This window comes from Trachemys scripta, chromosome 4, assembly GCF_013100865.1.
Source record: "Trachemys scripta elegans isolate TJP31775 chromosome 4, CAS_Tse_1.0, whole genome shotgun sequence".
NCBI lineage: Eukaryota > Metazoa > Chordata > Testudines > Emydidae > Trachemys > Trachemys scripta.
In genome coordinates, this window is record NC_048301.1 from 93,610,310 (window position 1) to 93,630,581 (window position 20,272).

Sequence of the window (20,272 nt, forward strand, 5' to 3'; positions counted from 1 at the left end):
GCCCTCTGAAAGTCCAAGTACACTATATCGATTGGATCACCCTTGTCCATGTGCTTATTGACCCCCCCCCCCCCAAGAATTCTAAAAGATTGGTGAGGCACGGTTTCTCTTTACAAAAGCTGTATTGACTCTTACACAACATATCATGTTCATCTATGTCTCTGATAATTCTGTTCTTTATTATAGTTTCAACCAGTTTTCCTGGTACTGAAGTTAGGCTTACCTGCCTCTAATTCCCAGGATCACCTCTCAAGCCTTTTTAAAAAATCGCCATTACATCAGAGGCTGAGTTAAGTGATAGGTTACTGTGACGTTGTGCAGTCTATATGGTTTTATAAAAACATGATAATAAGTGAATATAATGTAACTGGACCTAATGCTTCATGCAAAAGGTCTCTTGTAAGGTATCATTACAAAGCTTATAATCTACTGAGTGTGATCGTCCTATTTGTAGAAATGTACCATTCTTGTATCTGAAACTAGAAATATGAAATATAACTCTGAGGGCCTATTGTAGTTATGCAAAGTGTGGGCCATTAATGGTGGTTTGGAATCTTGATGACTCCATTGTCTGCAGATTGCTGTGTTTACCTGTGAGTCTTCCTGTATATGTAGTGCCTTGCATAATGACAGGTTTCAGAGTAGCAGCTGTGTTAGTCTGTATCTGCAAAAAGAACAGGAGTACTTGTGGCACCTTAGAGACTAACAAATTTATTTGAGCATAAGCTTTGGTGGGCTACAGACCACTTCTTCGGCTGCATCCAGATGTAGCCCACGAAAGCTGATGCTCAAATAGATTTGTTAGTCTCTAAGGTGCCACAAGTACTCCTGTTCTTTTTCCTGTATATGTGTGTGCTGGCAAGTGGGTAATGAAGTCTTGCAGTGACATGTGATCATGTCACCTGAACTGGAATCCATCTTTAACCTGGTGCTTTTCCAGTGAGGGGGGGTGGAAACCCAGAGGGACAAAGGGTTCCCGCCTTATGCAAAAGATACATAAAGGGGTGGAAGAGCACAGGGGGAGAGAGGAGCCATCATGAAGAATCTCTATCTATCACCTGAGTTGGAACAAGAGCTGTACCAGGGGAAAGAATTGTGCCCAGGCCTGGAAGGCGTCCAATCTGAGAAAAAACTTACTGAAGCATCTCTGAGGTTGAGATTATCTGTATTCAGTTTGATTAGACATAGATTTGCACATTTTATTTTATTTTGCTTGGTGACTTACTTTGTTCTGTCTGTCACTACTTGGAACCACTTAAATCCTACTTTCTGTATTTAATAAAATCACTTTCTACTTAGTAATTAACTCAGAGTATGTATGGGGGGAGGGATAGCTCAGTGGTTTGAGCATTGGCCTGCTAAACCCAGGGTTGTGAGTTCAATCCTTGAGGGGGCCACTTGGGGATCTGGGGCAAAATCAGTACTTGGTCTTGCTAGTGAAGGCAGGGGGCTGGACTCAATGACCTTTCAAGGTCCCTTCCAGGTCTAGGAGATAGGATATTTCCATTAATTAAAAAAAAAAAATTAATACCTGGGGGAGCAAACAACTGTGCATATCTCTCTATCAGTGTTATAGAGGGCAAACAATCTATGAGTTTACCCTGTATAAGCTTTATACAGGGTAAAACGGATTTATTTGGGTTTAGACCCCATTGGGAGTTGGGCATCTGAGAGTTAAAGACAAGCACATTTCTGTGAGCTGTTTTCAGGTAAACTTGCAGCTTTGGGGCAAGTAATTCAGACCCTGGGTCTGTGTTGGAGCAGACAGGAGTGTCTGGCTCAGCAAGACAGGGTGCTGGAGTCCTGAGCTGGCAGGGAAAACAGGAATAGAAGTAGTCTTGCTACATCGGTTGGCAGCTCCCAAGGGGGTTTCTGTGATCCAACCCGTCACAGTTACATACCATAGTTGTTAATTCTGCAGTTTCATATTTGAGTTCCTTCAGAATTCTTGGCTGGTCCTGGTGACTTATTACAGTTTCATTTTGTCAGTTTGTTCCAAAACCTCCTTTCCTGACATCTCAAGCTGGGATAGTTCCCCCGATTTGTCACCTAAAAAGAATGGCTCGGGTGTGGAAATTTCCCTCACATCCTTTGTGGTGAAGACCAATGCAAAGAATTAATTTAGCTTGTCTGCAACAGCCTGGTCCTCTGAGTGCTCCTTTAGCAGCTCAATTGTTTAGTGGCTCCACTGATTGGTTGGCAAGCTTCCTGCTTCTGATGTTCTTTTAAAAAAAAAAAATTGCTGTTAGTTTTTGTGTCTTTTGATAGTTTCTGTTCAAATTCTTTTTTGGCCTGGCTAGTTCTACTTTTACACTTCATTTGACTTGACAGTATGGGGGAGGGATAGCTCAGTGGTTTGAACATTGGCCTTCTAAATCCAGGGTTATGAGTTTAATCCTTAAGGGGGCCACTTAGGGATCTGGGGCAAAATCAGTACTTGGTCTTGCTAGTGAAGGCAGGGGCTGGACTCAATGACCTTTTGGGGTCTCTTCCAGTTCTATGAGATAGGTACATCTCCATATATATTTCTCTTATTTTCCTTGGTAGAATTTGACTTCCACTTTGGAAACGGTGGCTTTTCGTCTCTAGCTGCCTCTTTTACCCTGCTGTTTAACTACAGTGACATGTTTCTGGTCCCCTTACTTTTCTTTTTTAGTGGGGGATGGGGGGGTATATTTAGTTTGAGCCTCTATTATGGAGATTTTAAATAGTTTCCATGTAGCTTGCAGGCTTTTCACTCATATCCCTTTTAATTTCCATTTAACTAGCATCACTATTTTTGTGTAGTTCCCGTTTTTGAAGTTAAGTGCTACTGTGATGGGTTTCTTTGGTATTCCTTCCCCTTCTTCCCCCCTCCCCCCCGGCTGTTAAATTTAATTACATTATGGTTGCTGTTACTCAGCGATTCAGCTGTATGCACCTCTTGCAGCAGAGCCTGTGCTGCACTTAGGACTAAATCAGGAATTGCCTCTGCCCTTATGGGTTCCAGTTCTAGGTGCTCTAAGAAGTAGTAATTAATGGTCTCTAGAAATTTTATATCTGCATCCTGTCCTGAGGTGACATGTATCCATTCAATATGGAAATAGTTGAAATCCCTCATTGCTATTGGGTTTTCTGTTTTTGAACCCTCTCTAATCTTCCTGAGCATTTCAGTCACTGTCACTATCCTGGTCAGGTGGTCAGTAGTATATTCCTACTGCTATACCCTTATTTTTCAATCATGGAATTTCTATCCATAGAGACTGTGTAGGTAGTGATGTAGATTTTCATTTCTTCCCATCTATCCCCACTCTGCTCCCATTAGTCTTCTTATGAATAGTGTCCCTACCCTCTGTTTGCTGGAAGCTGGGAATGAGTGACAGGGGATGGATCACTTGATGATTACCTGTTCTGTTCATTTGCTCTGGGGCACCTGGTGCTGGCCACTGTTGGAAGACAGCATACTGGGCTAGATGGACCTTTGGTCTGACCCAGTAGGGTCATTCTTATGTTCTCTCCTGTTTATCAGGGAATTGTGCCTGTTGTTATCCCACCAAGCCAGCCCAAGCTTAATTTTCTGAACTAAGATTTCAAAAATACCAGTGGATGTAAAATGGCAGTAACTTTCTTTGTCACTTTGGTTTCTGAGTTATGTGCATGCTGGAATGAATTTCATATCAGTATCCCACATCAACGTTATGAAATCAGAATATTTCCCCGTGGCTACATGCTTTCCTCTTGAATGACCACACGTCATCATTGGGTTCATTTGTAGTCCAATATCTTTTCATACTATGTGAGAGCTAACCTCATAGTCTTTTGTAAATAAAATAGAATTCATGGCTTTGCTTCACAAGGGATTGAAATGGCTTAGACCTAAAAGGTAACTCTTCATACTGTTTTGTGTAATCAGTTGGTACTTTGCTTTTAAATGTACAGTAAATGATGTGTAACTGATGGGCAGTATAGAACTCTTATAGTTGTATGGAATGGGTGGGAGAACCCACTGTAGTCATTTTTTCCATGTTCTTGTTCCCAGCACTGTGTCATTCAGCGTTTTGTTCCCTTCCATCCTACTTGTGACTCATAGTATTTTAAAGAGAGAAAAAGTTGCTTGTATTGCATCTTTTTTTGATAAAGTTATGTAATACTTTACAACTAGTAATGAACAGAAAATACAGAATTTTACTCAAGCCATGCATTGATAAGGATTATAATTGAAATAATGGTGATTGAAATGGCATAATTAAAATAATGAGCTGTTAGTTTCCTCTTGGATCAAAGTAATTGGACATCCAATAGTAACAGTGGCTAAAGCTGATAATCTTTGTATTTTGTTGTATTCTTTGTATCTTCCAAATACAGTGTAATTACCTTAATAGTTTGGATTTCAATTAGAATTCTATTGTCTTTCCCTTTTTATATATTAATAAAAACACTGGAATATTTTCAGATGAACAAAAGAAATAAATAGCTCATACTGTGGATGTTCTGCTCCCTACGGTTTCAGACTTTAATTAAATTTGTATATTGCAAATTTTACAAAGTATACTCAGATTATCTGAATTACAATAATGTTCTTCTGAAATTGCAAACTAGAACACTTACATAAACAATAGGAATATGAAAGGGAAAATGCATCTATAAATGATTCCTTTGAGACAAGATCCCTGACAGAGAAATATATAATTTCCTATCCGACCACCACCGGAAACATATTTATCAAGATCTTGTCATAAAGATACAGTCCTCAGTTCATCTTGGAACTAAACAGGAGGCGACAGCAAATACTGTCTTTTTCTTTTCTTTTCTTTTCTTTTCTTTTCTTTTCTTTTCTTTTCTTTTCTTTTCTTTTCTTTTCTTTTGGATAGAGGATGTTAAATGCTGATATTTAGTTAATGTTGAATTAGCTAATTCTCATCTGTTCTGTTGTCACGTGAAAAAATGTAGAAGTGACAAGGTTATAAACTTTGTAACCCTAACTCAATGTGACGGGGGACAAGAAATAACCTGGGGTCTCTTACCAGCACTCCCAAGTCACATCTTTTTCTAACACCCCTTGAAGTGGGGAGTAAGACCTGATATCCATGGTGCTCAGTCAGATTCATTCTCGTTGTTTCCCATAAGAGTATGTGTTTGAATTTTAAACCATCTTGCTATATTTTCTAGTTGTCCCGCTGCTTAGCTATTCCAGATGATGTACATATTGACTAACTACATTCTGTTTTGATTTTGTTTCTGTTGCCAGCCAGGTCTCTGGTGTTTTGTACTGAACTGCATGTAACTGTCTTGACAGGAATTAAGTGCATCATCAAAGATTCTGTGTACTGCAAATAATTTGGTGCATCATGATTTATTTCTCTTGGTGAATGTGAAGGACTTATTTAAATGACTGGGTGCAGTTTTGATTTTTTTTAAAAAAAGTCAAGTGTCTTGTCTTGTGATTTTACAAATGTGGTATTGTCTCTCTCTCTCTCATTCCGTACCCAGCATTGCCAGAACAACCTGAACTTTGGAATTTCCTGATTTTTTTTTTTTTTTTTTTTTTTTTTTAGTGTGTTTGATCCTGCAAAAGGTTATTTCAGCTATTTGGGTTATTGTCCCCAAAACCTGCCTTCTGTCTTTTAATATACTAAGCAAGTGATATCATCTGAGAACAACACTGGGAGCCAAGACCACCTAAATTCTATTTCCCTTTGTGACGCTGATTCTCTCTGTGAAATAGAAATAATAATTAATAATAAAAAACTAGGGCTGTCAATTAATTGCCGTTATTTCACACAATTAACTCAAAAAATTAATCATGATTAAAAAGATGAATCATGATTAATTGCAGTTTTAATCGCACTGTTAAACAATAGAATATCAATTGAAATGTATTAACTATTTTGGATATTTTTTACATTTTCACGTATATTGTATTCTGTGTTGTAATTGAAATAAAATTGTGTATTATTTTTATTGCAAATATTTGCACTGTAAAAATGATAAGCAAAAGAAATAGTATTTTTCAATTCACCTCATAAAAGTACTGTAGTGCAATCTTTGTTGTGAAAGTGCAATTTACAAATGTAGATTTTTTTTTGTTACCTAACTGTACTGAAAAACAGTCTGAGCGATTGGCTGAACAAGTAATAGGACTGAGTGGACTTGCAGGCTCTAAAATGTTATATTTTTATTTTTGAATGCAGTTATTTTTGTATATAATTCTACATTTGTAAGTTCAACTTTCATGATAGAGATTGCATTGCAGTATTTGTATTAGGTGAATTGAAAAATACTATTTCTATTTTTTTTTTTTAGAGTGCAAATACTTGTAATCAAAATTAAATATAAAGTGAGGACTGTACACTTTGTATTCTGTTATAATTTAAATCAATAAATTGATAATGTAGAAAACATCCACAAATATTTAAATAAATGGTATTCTATTATTGTTTAACAGTGCGATTAATCACGGTTAATTTTTTAAATCGCTTGACAGCCCTAAAAAATAAATCTTGTGAAGCAGGTGAGCATTAATTAGTGCATAGGCCCTTTAATATCTTCATCCAGAGATCTCATGGTGTTTTACAAGGGTATGTATTATTAATTCCATTCTGTAAATGACACAACTGTTGTACTGAGAATCTAATTGACTTGGCTGAAATCAAACAATTTTATCAAGATCTCCTAATGGTTGAAGCCAACAGTAGAGGTGGGGTCATAGTCAAGAATCACTCTAGAGGTCAGGCTGGAGTCAGAGTTAGAAGCCACTTCAAGGGTTAAACCGGAGTCAGAGCCAGAAGTCACACCAGGGGTCAAAGCCAGTGTCAGAGTTACGCCAAGCGACAATAACTGGAGTTAGGGCGAGGGAGTAGGAACGACATGAGGTAATGGGAGCAAGGAGAGAAAAGCCAATGAGGAGGCAGGAACTTGGTCTCAGAGGTCTGGTCAGCAGCAGGCCTAGACACTAGTTTGTCAGACAAGGGGTGTGGCAGGAACAGGAAGCTTTATGGAGAGGTGACAAGTCAGGAGTCTTCTGCTAGTCAACAGATCCTGATGAGTCAGTGGGTAGGGTTGCCAGGTGTCCGGTTTTTGATCAGAACGCCAAGTTGAAAAGGGACCCTGGTGGCTCCGATCAGCACCACTGACCGGGCCATTAAAAGTCTGGTCAGCAGCTCAGCGGGACAAGGCAGGCTCCCTGCCTGCCCAGGCTCCGTGCCACTCTTGGAAGCAGCGGCATGTTCCCCCTCCGGCTCCTACACGCAGGGGCAGCCAGGAGGCTCTGCACGCTGCCCCTGCCCCAAGCGCCAGCTCTGCAGCTCCTGTTGGCCGGGAACCATGGCTAATGGGAGCTGTGGGGGTGGCGCCTGCGGACTGGGCAGCATGCTGGGCCTCCTGGCCAGGCCTCTGCATAGGAGCCAGAGGGGGAACAAGACGCTGCTTCTGGGGGCTGCTTGAGGTAAGCGCTGCCAAGAGCCTGCACCCCTGACCTCCTCCCGCGCCCCAATCCCCTGCCCCAGCCTCGATCCCCCTTCCACCTTCCGAACCCCTTGGTCCCAGCCCAGAGCACCCTTCTACACCGCTAACCCCTTATCTCCAGCCCCACCCCAGAGTCTGCACTCCCAGTCAGAGCCCTCACACACCCCCACACCCAACCCCCCTGCCCTGACCCCCCCTCCCGTACCCTGAACCCCTTATTTCTGGCCCTACCCCGGAACCTGCACCCCCAGCCCAGAGCCGACACACCAACCCCCCTGCCTCAGCCCGGAGCTCCCTCCCATACTCCGAACCCCTCAGCTCCAACCCCCAGGCCGGAGCCCCCTCTCACTCGTCGACCCTGCAGACATTGGTCCGAGACCTGTGGGGTCTGACCCAGTGAGTCATTCATCAAGCTGGGACTAGAATCAGGGCCTCTGATGCCTGGTCCATGTATTATTACTTTATGGACAAGGATTTTCATAACACGGCAGTTAGTGCTGAGATCATTAGTCATTTTTCTCTGTACATTTCAAGTACTCATAATATCTTGCTAATGTGGCATTAAGAGGGAAATGTTATGCTCACATAAATTGTGCAGTATGTGAAATACAGAAAGGAATTGATTCATTTAATAAACATGTAACTTGCCACATTTATCTTTTTAAAATCAGTTTCTCTTTTTGAGTCAATGGAACACAAATAATTATCTAAATTCATTAATCACTTTGGGGTAACCTTAACTGTTGTAAACTGAGGGCCCAATTCTGATACCCTTATATTGACGAATGCCTTTCTCCACAAGTAGTTCCTTTTGAAATCAGTGGGACTCTTTGATTAGTTTATGAAGTAAGGTGCTGCTCATTGCAGATAAATTTACCAGCGCACTGTCCTTAAAAGTTCAGTTTTTGTTTTGTAATTTGTTTTGTAGTATTTTAAAAAAGCTCCCAGGAGCCAGCCTTACGCCACATTTCAGAAAAAAATTATTTCTTGCAGCTTATTGTATATCCCGGAATGATACAGGGATCTATTCGGAACTGTACTATTCCAGATACTGACACTATAGTAATAGTAGATCTGGCATAGTTAGTATCTGTGTAAGCGTGGGAATGGTCCTGCTATTGTGGGGAACTTTCCTGGCTTATACACTACCCTGAGGAAATGGGCTAGCTTCCACTTCCTTTACCCAGAGGCTTGCCTGACCTCGAGGGCTCCCCTTCCACTCTCCTGTGTGGCAGAGTCTTCGTAACCCCAGGATTCCTGCGGGGCTCGACCCCAAACCTTGTTGTGGTCACTTAGGGCAGGGGCTAGGGTGTTCCCACTCCAGGGTGCTCTCTCTGCACTGGATGCTTCCCTGACCCACTGATCATTACGTACAGTTCAAAGCAAATACAATTTATTAAACAGCAATCAATTTTTAAAAAGTAAAGAAAAAATGGCAAAGTTTAAAGGAAAACACACAACCCCGCTCTGTGGTACAGGGACATTGCAACCAGCGTCTCTGGAATGTAAGGGAAGTTCAGTCTGTTCCTCACAAGTCCCAGACCACCTTCTCAGGCCCTGGCTGTGCTGCAGGGATGCTGCGGGTCGGACACTTGCTCTGGTGGTGGCCACACGCCCGCAGGCTTTAGGTGGCCGGACCCTTCTTCTCAGCATCGCCCCCACCTTGTCGGGGTTACGATCACCCTCCAAGTCTGGCCTACAAGGCATCTTAGCTGGGGACGCTTCCCTATGCTGGGCCCGCTGCCTAGGGTCCCCCTCGCTCACCACAGTTGCTCACTGCACCGGGCTCCAGACAGCTCCAGCCCCAGCTCTAGCTCCACTCTGCCTCAGCCAGGGCCGGCTCCAGGCACCAGCCGAGCAAGCTGGTGCTTGGGGCGGCAGCTTGTAGGAGGTGGCATTCCGCCCAATCCTAGGGCGGCATGGATGCTTTTTTTTTTTTTTTTTTTGTGGTGTTCCGCTCCGGCCGCCCTGTAGGGGGTGGCGGCGCGGAGGACGGGAGCGTCCTGCAGGAAACCCGGCAGGGCAGCCTGCGTCCTTCCCTCACCGGCCGACCGGAGCGGCATGGGGCCCGGCAGGAGGGGCCGCGTGGCAGCGCCCCGCTGAAGCCCTGGCTGCCCCCCTTCTCTCTCTCTCTCCCCCCCGCTGCCTCTCCCCTCCCCTCCCCCCGCTAGCTGGGGCACATCTGCAGCGCAGGGAGTTCCCCTGCCTCCGGCCGCGCTGCAGGTTTTTTTCTTTTTGCTTTGCCGTTCTGGCTGCCCCATTGTGTTTTTTTTTTTGTTTTTTTTGTTTTTTTTGTTTTTTTTTTGCTTGGGGCGGCCAAAAAGCCAGAGCCGGCCCTGGCCTCAGCACTGCTTCTGCTCTGCCCCCAGCTCCTCTGGCCCCTCTGGCTGGCACGGCTCTGCTCCCCCGCTCAGCTTGGCCCAATTCTGACCCAGGCAATTCCAGCTGACATAAATGACAGGACCCCCCTGGCCTCCTGACTCCCTGATTAGCCTGCCCGCCCTGTCAATCAGACTGACCTGGAGCATTGGCCTCTCCCCATTGTTCCTGGGGACTGTCAGTCTTGGTGTGCTGATTTCCCATTGACCCTTCCCCTTTCTTTTGGTAATGGGAGCTAGCCAACCAAAGCACCCCCACTGAGTTTTAGTAAGGGGACAACAGTCGCCTTACATCTGCAAAAACTAAGAGCCATGTTTCAGCTAAGAAAATGTCTTACTTGTTGGTTGGCGAGTAATTGCAGAGACAGCAAGGTGTACAGCTGGGAATGTCTGCTATTTAAATGTCAGTAAAGGAAATGGTTGAGACCTACATGAGGAAGAGTCCACAGATCAGTACGAAATTAGAACATCAGCAGTTAAGTCTCTCTATTTTTACAAAACAATAAAGGCAAAGGTCTCAAAACCATGTTACAGTCAAAACAGGTTCTAAATCAAGAACCTTGGATGGTAAGTAAATGCCATTTAAATTCTACAACTATAACTCCAGATACTTCAAGCCTGCAAGTGTTAGATCATCAAAACATAACCATGCACTGCATGTCTAAATTAACACACAGTAAAACATATCACACCATTTTGTTCCTGTGGCTCTTGTAAGACTACAACATTTAAATTAAGTATATGTACCACTTATATACCATGTCTTTTATTATTTAAGGTATTCAGTAGAGATGGATTGAGCTGATTAGACAAATTTTCAGTTCATCTGAACCTATAGGGCTATATTAGGGTCCTGAGATGGGAAAATGTGAATACCTTAGCCTTGTGTACCTCCAAACTAGAAGGTGCCACCACTTGGTGGCATCCAGTACTGTGGCCAGAAATGACCTTTCTAGGAGTTGGCTCCTTGACAGAGAATTCTGATTGGCTCAACCAACATTTTTACAAGTTGCTTTTTGGAGGTAGTTCTTGCAGGAAGAATGTCGGAGCACTTACACCACTGTTAGAGTGACACAAAGCTGCCTACACGTGTTGAAGGATCTGGGTCATGAACTTCAAAACACTTGCTTCCCATAGGGATGTAAAAGGTTAAATGGATAACCGGTAAGCATTAGGCTTACCGTTAACTGACCTTAACAGTTAACCCTGGAGGCCCTGCACCGGCCAGAGTGGTCCCACCCCTGGCCGGCCCTGCCCTGGTTGCGCTGGGCCAACCGGAGGGGCCACCGATGGCCCAACGGGACCTTGGCCGTGCTGAAACAGCCCCAGCACCGGTCGCACCCTGCTGGCCAGATGGAGCAGCTCCGATCGCGCTGCACCGGCTGGCTGGAGGGACCTCGGTTAACAGTTAACTGGCTAAACAATATAATTTTAATCATTTAACTGGTTAATGTTTTAAACTGATATTTACATCTCTAGTTTCCCAGATTTCCCAGGAGCTATAGTATGCCATGTGAAGTTTCAAGGAGTTTGGTTTCTCTCTGTAGAGTACAGAAGTTGGGTGAGGGAGCTTCATATTCCACCTTCTAGAAACTAACTTCAAACTTAACTATGGAATGCCCAAGAAAACTAGAAGCCATATATAATTCCAGGCTCCCCATTGTGGAAGCTATATGTTTCAAAAGAAATAGAAGTGCAAAGAGCAGAAGATACAATAATGTAGGCAAAAAGAGGCATTAAAAACATGCTAGCTATTATCCCATAGGATGGAGAATCTGAAGCACAAAGGTCTTTTGTGGTTCGGAAGTCTGTTCATGTTAGTTATTCAGTTGTCAGTTAAGCTAGTAAATAGCTTTTGAAGACTGTGGATGATAAAACTTGTTAAAAACTGACGGAGTTTCTGTAAGTATGTCTGAATTTATATTTGTCTTTAATGCTGTTTTGTTCCATTATGAACAGAGGTAAGATTAGCAAAAAGAAAATCACACAAAAATGTAAGCAGCCTTGTGACTATTTGAGGCTAAATGCCTTCCCCCACAGACCCAAGAATGTATTATTTGTATATGTTCAGAGATTCAGCTTTTTTGATACAGCGTTCTTGTTCTCTACAGCCTACTTAAAGTTACCACAACGCTTTCTGGGGCAGACAAGTTCATTTTGGATTTTGTGCTGAAAAGATATCTTCTCTGTCTTGCCCCCACCAAATTGTTTTTATCACAAATCTCATTGGGCTAGAAAACCTGCAGGACATGGTCTAGCAAAGGAAATCTGTCTGAGGCTCTCTTTACACAATTTCCCTAAGTTACTTGGGTGGGGAGAAGGGTGGTTTTTGCTTTCCTCTTCCTGGTAAAATGGTCTGTGGTTCTGCCCCTAAACTCTCTGCTGGGATCAATGGTAATCCACCTGTAGTGCAGGCATTTCTTCACACTAGCTTTGAGGCCGCTGGCCTATCCCCCATTTCTCCCCTTGGGATTGTAAGTTTTTTGGTGGGTAGGGGATATCTCTCTCCCTCTATGTGCATGTACAGTGCTTAGCACAGTCAGACCCGAATCTTTGGCTTGGTGCCTGTAGGGCCTACAATAGTACAAAAGATAATAAAAGCTACCATTGGAATCCCTCTGAATGCAATACAACTTGAGGTAAAGGGATTGGGGCAAAGAGCAGGGCTAAACACAGGGTTCTCAAACTGGTGGCCCTTGCCTTCAATAGACTGCCCAATAGTCATGGATTTAGATGAATTTTCTGTCCTTTCCATGGGGAAGTGGACCCTGTCTTCCCAATAGAAGAATTGAAAGGAAACTGCAAGCCTGAACTCAATTTCCCAGCACCTCTGAGAGAATGTAGCAGTTATGTAGCTGCCTAGGATTATAACATTATAACCAATTGCTGCAGTTTGCCTTTAGTGTTTGAAGTCCCTGTGTAGCTGCAAACAAAATATTTTTCAAATCTTTGGAGCTACACAAAACACTATGTAGAATATGTACAAAGCTGACATTAGCATTTCTAGGCTTGTGAAACAATTTACCATGCCCTCCGCCACCCCAATTCCTGTCCACTATAATTTTATAGCTTCCTTTGGTAACTTATTTCACAAGGCTGCAAATGCATTGCTTTCCAAACTGTTTATGTATTTGCCCCAAAGCAACCTTTCCCTGGAATTAGCTGAATGGCTTCAAAGAACTTTGAACTGCAAATACGCTTTTATGTTCAGAGAATAGGAAAAGTGTAACTGAAAATAATGTACAGTTGTCCCCACACTTTTGAATATGTTGTGCAGAAGCTTTGTAACCTCAGTCACCCACTATCTGGATATGCAGGCCAAAAAAGGAGTTGGTTAACCCTAAAAAGATTACTTGAATTGGTCCCAAAAACACTTTACAAAGAGCCACATGGAAAACATATTTGTATTACCTTAGTGCCCAGAGGGCCCAGCCAAGATCAGGAACCCATTGTGCTAGACAGTGTATAGACACATGGTATCAGAAGATTCATACCCCACAGAGCTTACAATCTAAATATGGACAAAAGGTGGGAGAAAGGAAATATTACTTCTCCCTTCTTTACAGATGGGAAACTGGGCCACAGAGAGATTAAATGATTTGCCTAAGATCACACACTGAGTGTGTGTGGCAGAGCTGGGAATTGAGCCCATTTTTCCTGAGTTCCAGATAGGTGCCTTTGCTTTAACCATCTTTCCCCTGTTGAGTTTTTAAACAAGAAGGGGATGGTAGGAAAACACATGCAGTCTTTCTTTTGATCCTAGCATCTCATCAGGTTTCGGGCTGCAAGGCGATCCTCATTCTTGCATTCACATACCTGTCTGTTATCTGGTATTGTAACTCGCTTGTGCTCTTTGCAGTTTTAGTGTGGACATGGTTAAATTGAACATGTACAGTATTTAATTAAACTAGTTCCTGTGGGTTTTTAGTTCTGTTTTTTCAGTTTCTTTCTTCTATTCTCCTTTTCAGATAAACAATGCATGTTCTATTTAATACAAAGATATTTAGGAACTGAACAAGAGGAAGTAACTCAATGATCTGTTTGAGTCCTGCCAATGTTCAGCCAGCAAAATAGGAAGCTGTATGCATTAAAATGTTGAATGAGTGTCTACATTTCTACATCGCTTCTCTCCCTGGTGAACTGTGCCTTGGCATTGCCTCCAGGGGGATTTGTCTGCTCCCCTTACTCCCCCTTCAGTCAAAGAGCAAAAGGGCTGCAATGGCAACCCACAGCAAATTGGATTAAAAATAACAGCACAAAAGAGGAGAGTGTGTGCATGTGTTTGGAAAGGGGAGAGGAAGGATTATGTTCTCTCAATGATGCACTGAGATGTGTGTGTCTAGCTCCCATTCCAGAAAATGAAAGTTACCCATATAGGGTCTTGATCCTCCAGGGTGCTGAGCACTATGGCCCCAATCTAGCAAAGCACTTAAGCATGTGCTTAATTTTAAAAATGTGGGTAGTCCCATAGACTTCAAGTCAATGGGGCTTTGTTGCATCGAAGCTAGAATGCAAGATCCAGCCTGATAGCCCCCTGGTGGTGAATGATGAATAGGCCCTGAGTCATTGATGAAGAAATTTGATTGCATTGAAGACACTTTATTTACCAAAAGAAAAGGCTTGGATTTATTTTTCTTACCAATCATACCTGAGCGCAGAGTATTCTGTATCCGTCTGTCCTGTTGTTCTCCAACCGCTTTTCTTTTTTCCTCCCCACATGGACCGCTATAACTTCAGACCGCTGGGTCCTCGATACTGTGGTGGAGGGTTATACCCTACAGTTTATTTCTATCCTCCCCACCCCCCTTCCCCATCCCTCTTCAGGGACCCTTCTCATAAGAGTCTCCTCTTTTTCACACAAGCCATAATTAAAAGGTGGAACTCATTGATGCAGGAAGTTGTTGAGGCCAAGAATTTAGCAAGATTCAGCAAGGGCTTGAACATTTATATCGATAATATCCAGAATTACAACAAAATATTAACAAAAATGTTTTTGAAGAAAGAAAAAAAACTTTGATTGTGGGTTTATGCCAGTCTCTTAACTGTTAGGGGTTAAGAGAAGGTTTCATGAGGAACAAATTATCTCACATATGGCTCACCACAGAGTTTCTTTCAGTTTCTTCTATAGTATGCATGCTGGATACTGGACTAGATGGAACAAGATCCAGTATGGCAATTCCTATGTTCTAATTGGAGTTTAACACTTATAAACACAAGTTTTTCCCCACCCTGTGTTGGCCCTTATTTGCTGCCCCTTTTGTTTCTGACCCTCCCTTCCCACATTGTTGAGGGTGGGGGGGGGAGAGAAGGGGAAGAGCTTAAACTACTGATGACTATCTTCTGTGCTATCAAGTGTTTTACTAAGCCAAGGATGCTCTCCAGTTTTCCTGTGTAAGAAAAACAAACTCCTCCATGTTCAAGCCACAATCCAAATTTCTGAGGCTTGCATTTAGTTGGCACTCTTTCAAACCAATCAATGCATGATTACCATATGAAGCTGAATGAGCTAAATTTACATCATGTCATGGGGAAATGTCTCCTAACCCCACCTTGTTGGGTTTTTTTTTTTTTTAAGTAATAGGAAAGCATTACATCAGCAATGGGTTCTTTCCAGTTCCAATTTCCTGTCCATCTTTTGGTAATTTTAATCAATACCAAGCTGATACTTTGGAACTAAAAATTTTATCTAAGGACTAACTTCTGCCCTCTGCTAAGACTTTAGTGGAGTTGCATATGTACTGTGCCTTTTTCTCTCTCAGTATGGCTGGATTCTGTTTTAAGAGGGTGAGAAGGGATTTGCTAGCAGTCTATATAGCTAACTATGATTTTTTTTTTTCTGCCAAAGCTTAGTTTTTCTGTCATGATTGTAATGAAACCTGTTCTCACCTGGATTTCTTACTAAAATACAACAAAAGTCCTTTTTGTAATACAGGAGAAATGGGGCTAGTGTGGGGTCTTTCAACTACATTGTGACATCTAATGGTTGGTAAGGATAATTGCAGGTGGTTTTGGGGTGGTTTGGTTTGTGTTTATGGGGCTTTAGCAAATCTATCCTGGACCCAGTATCCTTTTTTTAAAATGTAGTGATTTAAAATGTACACCTCTGCCTCATTCTGAAAGGGGACATTTATTTATCTGTTTAAATAATAACTAACTCAAAAATGTGTAAGTGCTATCAGAAAGATGTCATATTTACCTTTTCATTAATTGTTAATAATGCCCACAGAGTAGCATCTGGAGTGTAGCTATTGTGGTATCATCGAATTATATCCATATATTTATTGGAGATCTTTAACATTTTTATAAAAATCTCTTTTCTCCCTCTCTTTACTACTTTTTTAGGTACTAAGGCAGCCACAGAGTATGCAAATGGCATATATGACATTGTGTCACCTGCTCCATCAGTATATTTGGGCACATTCCAAATTTTGCATCTGCTAGAAGACCTGAAGATGGCACTAGAAATGCTAGAGGATCCTCAAGAGAGAGAAGCATTACGGAATCAGATCCCCGGGGATACAGCAAGATGTATACGGGAGTGGCTGGAGGAAAACCTGGTGAGTCGTCACGGACAACTTTTCCATCTGGTTGGGGAATAATGTTGACTGCCGTATCTCATGGTTCAATTCTTTTAGTAATGGAATTCAAGCTGCAGCAATCTACTCAAGTTTTAGCCCTTAAAACGCGTAGTGTACTTCAGCTGTCTGTACTAGGCTAGCATAGCTGGGGGTTGAAGGTCTAGGAAGGTGGTACAGCTCTCATTCTATGGTGGGGGGAGGAGGAGGATGGAGAGAAGGAGGTGGAAAGGAAAGTTTAAAAGTGCTGCCCCTCCTTCCGTGCCCTTTCTGTTGCCCTCACCTGGAGAAAAACAGTTGAATCAGGGGATTTGTAACTGGATACAGAACCTTTCACCTCTAGTCCCTGGTTCAGAATGTGACTGTGTGGAGTGGCATGTGCTTCTGAGGCAGCTAAGATGGAAAGGGATAAAAGGGATCTCATATGCTCCTAGCCTTCTACATTGTGGTGTCCTCACTCAGGGGTATCCTGACTCTCCAAAGTACCTCTTGGGTTTATTAAGAGAGGAGAGCAGTGAGCATAACAGAGAGAGTCACTGTTTGCTCCTGTTGCACCAGAGAGTGCAAGGCTGGGTTAGGAGGCAGGTAGGGAAATGAGCCACCTGGTCATCTAGTTAAGGAGACTGAGGCTCACTGGAGTGGTGAGCAGGCCATCAGGCAACCTCTTGAAGAAGAGACTCAGTATAAGTGTGGGAGGAGAAATGGGTGTAGACTGCCAAAATGCACCTCCCCAAGAAGACCTGCTTCTGCAGATATGTGGTGATTAGGTGAGGGGGATGAGAGTTAACCAAGTGTTTTCAGAGCTTCCAAAAGGTAGGTTTGTATGGGTGGGTGGTGGCAGTTTTGGTTGGCTCCACCAAACCATTTTGCTCTTTCCTAATTGTGACTCTAGCTTCCGATCCAATGTGCATCACCTACCATAGCTGTCCTGCTCTTAATATGTGCTAAGGCTTCTGGAATACTTTCTGCCTTTTGTTTGTCTTTGTTAGCCTAGCCAGTCTTTGAACTGCATACTCTAGAGGTGCAATGCTGTGGTTGGAAAATCTTCATCTGGAACCTTATGAAAGGAAGGAATGGGAAGTTGGTGCAGATTTAGTGGTTTTTAAAAATGTTAAATTTAATTTCTCAGTATTGGAATCTGTCGGCCAAATCCTGAGATCAGTTCTTGTTCAGTCCTCCCTCAGGCATACTCCTGCTGAGTTTCCTGGGTAAGAACTCAGGCAGGCTCTCAGGTCCTGGCCTGATGGTAGGTAAAGGAAAGTATTAATTAAAATATAAATATTTAGTACTCCATATACTGGTTTTACATTTTCATAACACCATCTAAATGCATTGGCCTTGAACCACAGAGCTCAGGGAAGTTTAGATCTGGGATTTTGCTTTTGGTTCCTCTCTTGTGCAAATATGAATTAAGCTTCACATCTCTGTGAGGCAGGTAATACTTTGAGTATTATCCCCTTTGAATTTAGACTCCTCTGTTTTATACTAATCTTGTAACAAATGCACGTTTTCTCATATAGTACTTTCCTCCATATGGGAAATTATCCAAAACAGAAACCACAGTTCCCTTCCCAAAACATCATTATTTGTAGTTGCAAATCTCACAGCCCTGTCTAGTACGTCATGAACTGTGTTGATTTGGGTGAAGTTTCTGGGCTATATATGCTCAAAAACAACAAATTAGTGGTGACTTGTACTATCTATCTTTGGGTCTCTTGTGGAACAATATTTCTGCTTTTTTAATGTTTTTCACTTCATTATATTCTGTTTTGTTTTTACTTACTTCTAAGAATATACCTAACCCTGTGTCTAGGGGCATATACTTGACTCACGGCAGCCTATTCAAAATGACAAATTGCAAAAGTAATTTCCAAAACATTCTCTTGCTCAGTGGTGGCAGCTCTGGTGAGGCATTAAGAAAAAGCCTGAACAAATAAATGTGTACATCATCCATTGAAAGTCATCAAACTCATGGTCTGCTCAGTGAACTTGGATGTGAATTCCAGAGTTAAGAGTCATACTCTGAGAACGCTTCACTTTCAGTCCTGAGCACTGAAATCAAAAGATTGGTAGTAAAAAGGACCCAAGTGAACTTTCCATCTCCCATGATATGTGAGGAAGGGTGGTCTCCCAAGATTGCCAGGCACCAAAGTATTATGGGCTGGATTTGAATACCAAAGCAAAGCAATACTCAGTACAGTCTAAGAAGCACAGGTACAGTATGCTTCATGTAGCAAACGCTACCCAAGAGAGTGTCTGCCATTCTCCACTAAGGCTATGTCTGCACTACAGCTTATGTCTGTATAAAAAAAATTAATGGAGATATCCTATCTCCTAGAACTGGAAGGGACCTTGAAAGGTCATCGAGTCCAACCCCCTGCCTTCACTAGCAAGACCAAGTACTGATTTTGCCCCAGATCTCTAAGTGGCCCCCTCAAGGATTGAACTCACAACCCTGGGTTTAACAGGCTAATGCTCAAACCACTGAACTATCCCTCCCCCCTAAATTATGTTGCTCAATAGGGGTGAATAAAGCACAAGTTACACTGCCAATAACGCCGGTGTGGACAGCGCTATGTTGGTGGGAGAGTGTCTCCCACTGACATAGCTACTGCCGCTCACAAGGGCAGGAGTAGTGAAGCCGATGAGAGGGCTCGTGAGTGTATCAGCATATAAAACTAAAGCAACAAACCTCACAATTGGCATTTTTGTTCAGCAAAGATCAGCAACTGAATAGGAACAGAGACTCAACTGTTTTCTCATTGGCAAAATTCATAACCAGAATTCCCCCTAGATGCTGTGGATGTTCTCACTTCTGGGTCGCCTAACCCTACTGTGACTGTTTCAGATCTTCCGGAGTAATGTAGAGTAGGGATGGACAATGGAAAGTGACCAGAAAAGTCCTCTCTACAGCATTGTTATTCAAACATGTAACAAAACAAAAATCCCTGCCCGGAAGAGCTTGCAACTTCTGGAACAATACCAATTCTGTCATTGATACTCCCAGTGATGAATTACAACTACCAAGTTTGCTAAAGTAGACAAGGCTATGCAATTTGGTCCCTCCAGGCCAGGATTGAAGCACATTGGCAAGGTGATGAGGGAGAAGCTTTATGATTGTTGCCCATGCTATTTCAGCTCTATCAATAAAAAGAGACTACCTGTCACAAAGTACTAAATCCACTCATTTATTTTTAAATGTAAACCAATTATAGCTGTAGCCTTTTCGGGAGTATCTGCTATAGATGTAAGTATGTAGGGTGCCATGGAATTTAGTTATGTTCACAGAGTGTAAATCCAAAATAATAACATAACCAGAAAGTTTTATGCCCATCATTGCTCACCTGCATTTTTGTAAGTGTCTATTTTAATCCTTTACTATGGAAAGGATTGGTTGTGATTCCATGATTCCTGTAGAGATGAAGTTTGTACTTATGAAAATAAGGGCCTGACCCAGAACCCATCAGAATGAATGGAAAGGCTCTAAAAACAGACCATTTGCAGTAGTAAAGTTAGTGAGGCCACAAGCTCATACCATAAGGCTTCTATTCTTTTTCAACCTGTGATCAGGGAACCCCAAGGTTCCTGAGACTAAAGGAGGACTGTGTGGAGTGATGCTTCTGAAGCTGCTGATGTTTCTGTAACTTAGGGTTACCATATTTTGTGCCTCCAAAAGGAGGACACTCCACGGGGCCCCGCCCCCAGACCCGCCCACACCCCAACTCCGCCCCTTCCCTAAAGTCTCCGCCCCCTCCCCTGCTTCCCGCAAACATTTGATTCCCGGGAAGCCTGAAGCAGGTAAGCGGGGTGTGGGGGGAGGAGGCGCGGCCCAGTCTGGCCCCCCCGGCCCGCCCAGCACTGCCGGTGTCTCCCCCT

At 42.7% G+C, this 20,272-nt stretch overlaps 1 protein-coding gene across 1 annotated transcript in view; it reads left to right on the plus strand.

Moving 5' to 3' along the window:
- PPFIBP2 (PPFIA binding protein 2) overlaps nt 1-20,272 on the plus strand; it is a gene marked incomplete in the record, with an annotated part of 211,032 nt that overhangs the window by 59,608 nt on the left and 131,152 nt on the right. The window contains 1 exon segment of the mRNA XM_034769948.1: nt 16,164-16,378. Coding sequence (XP_034625839.1) covers nt 16,164-16,378 — 215 coding nt within the window.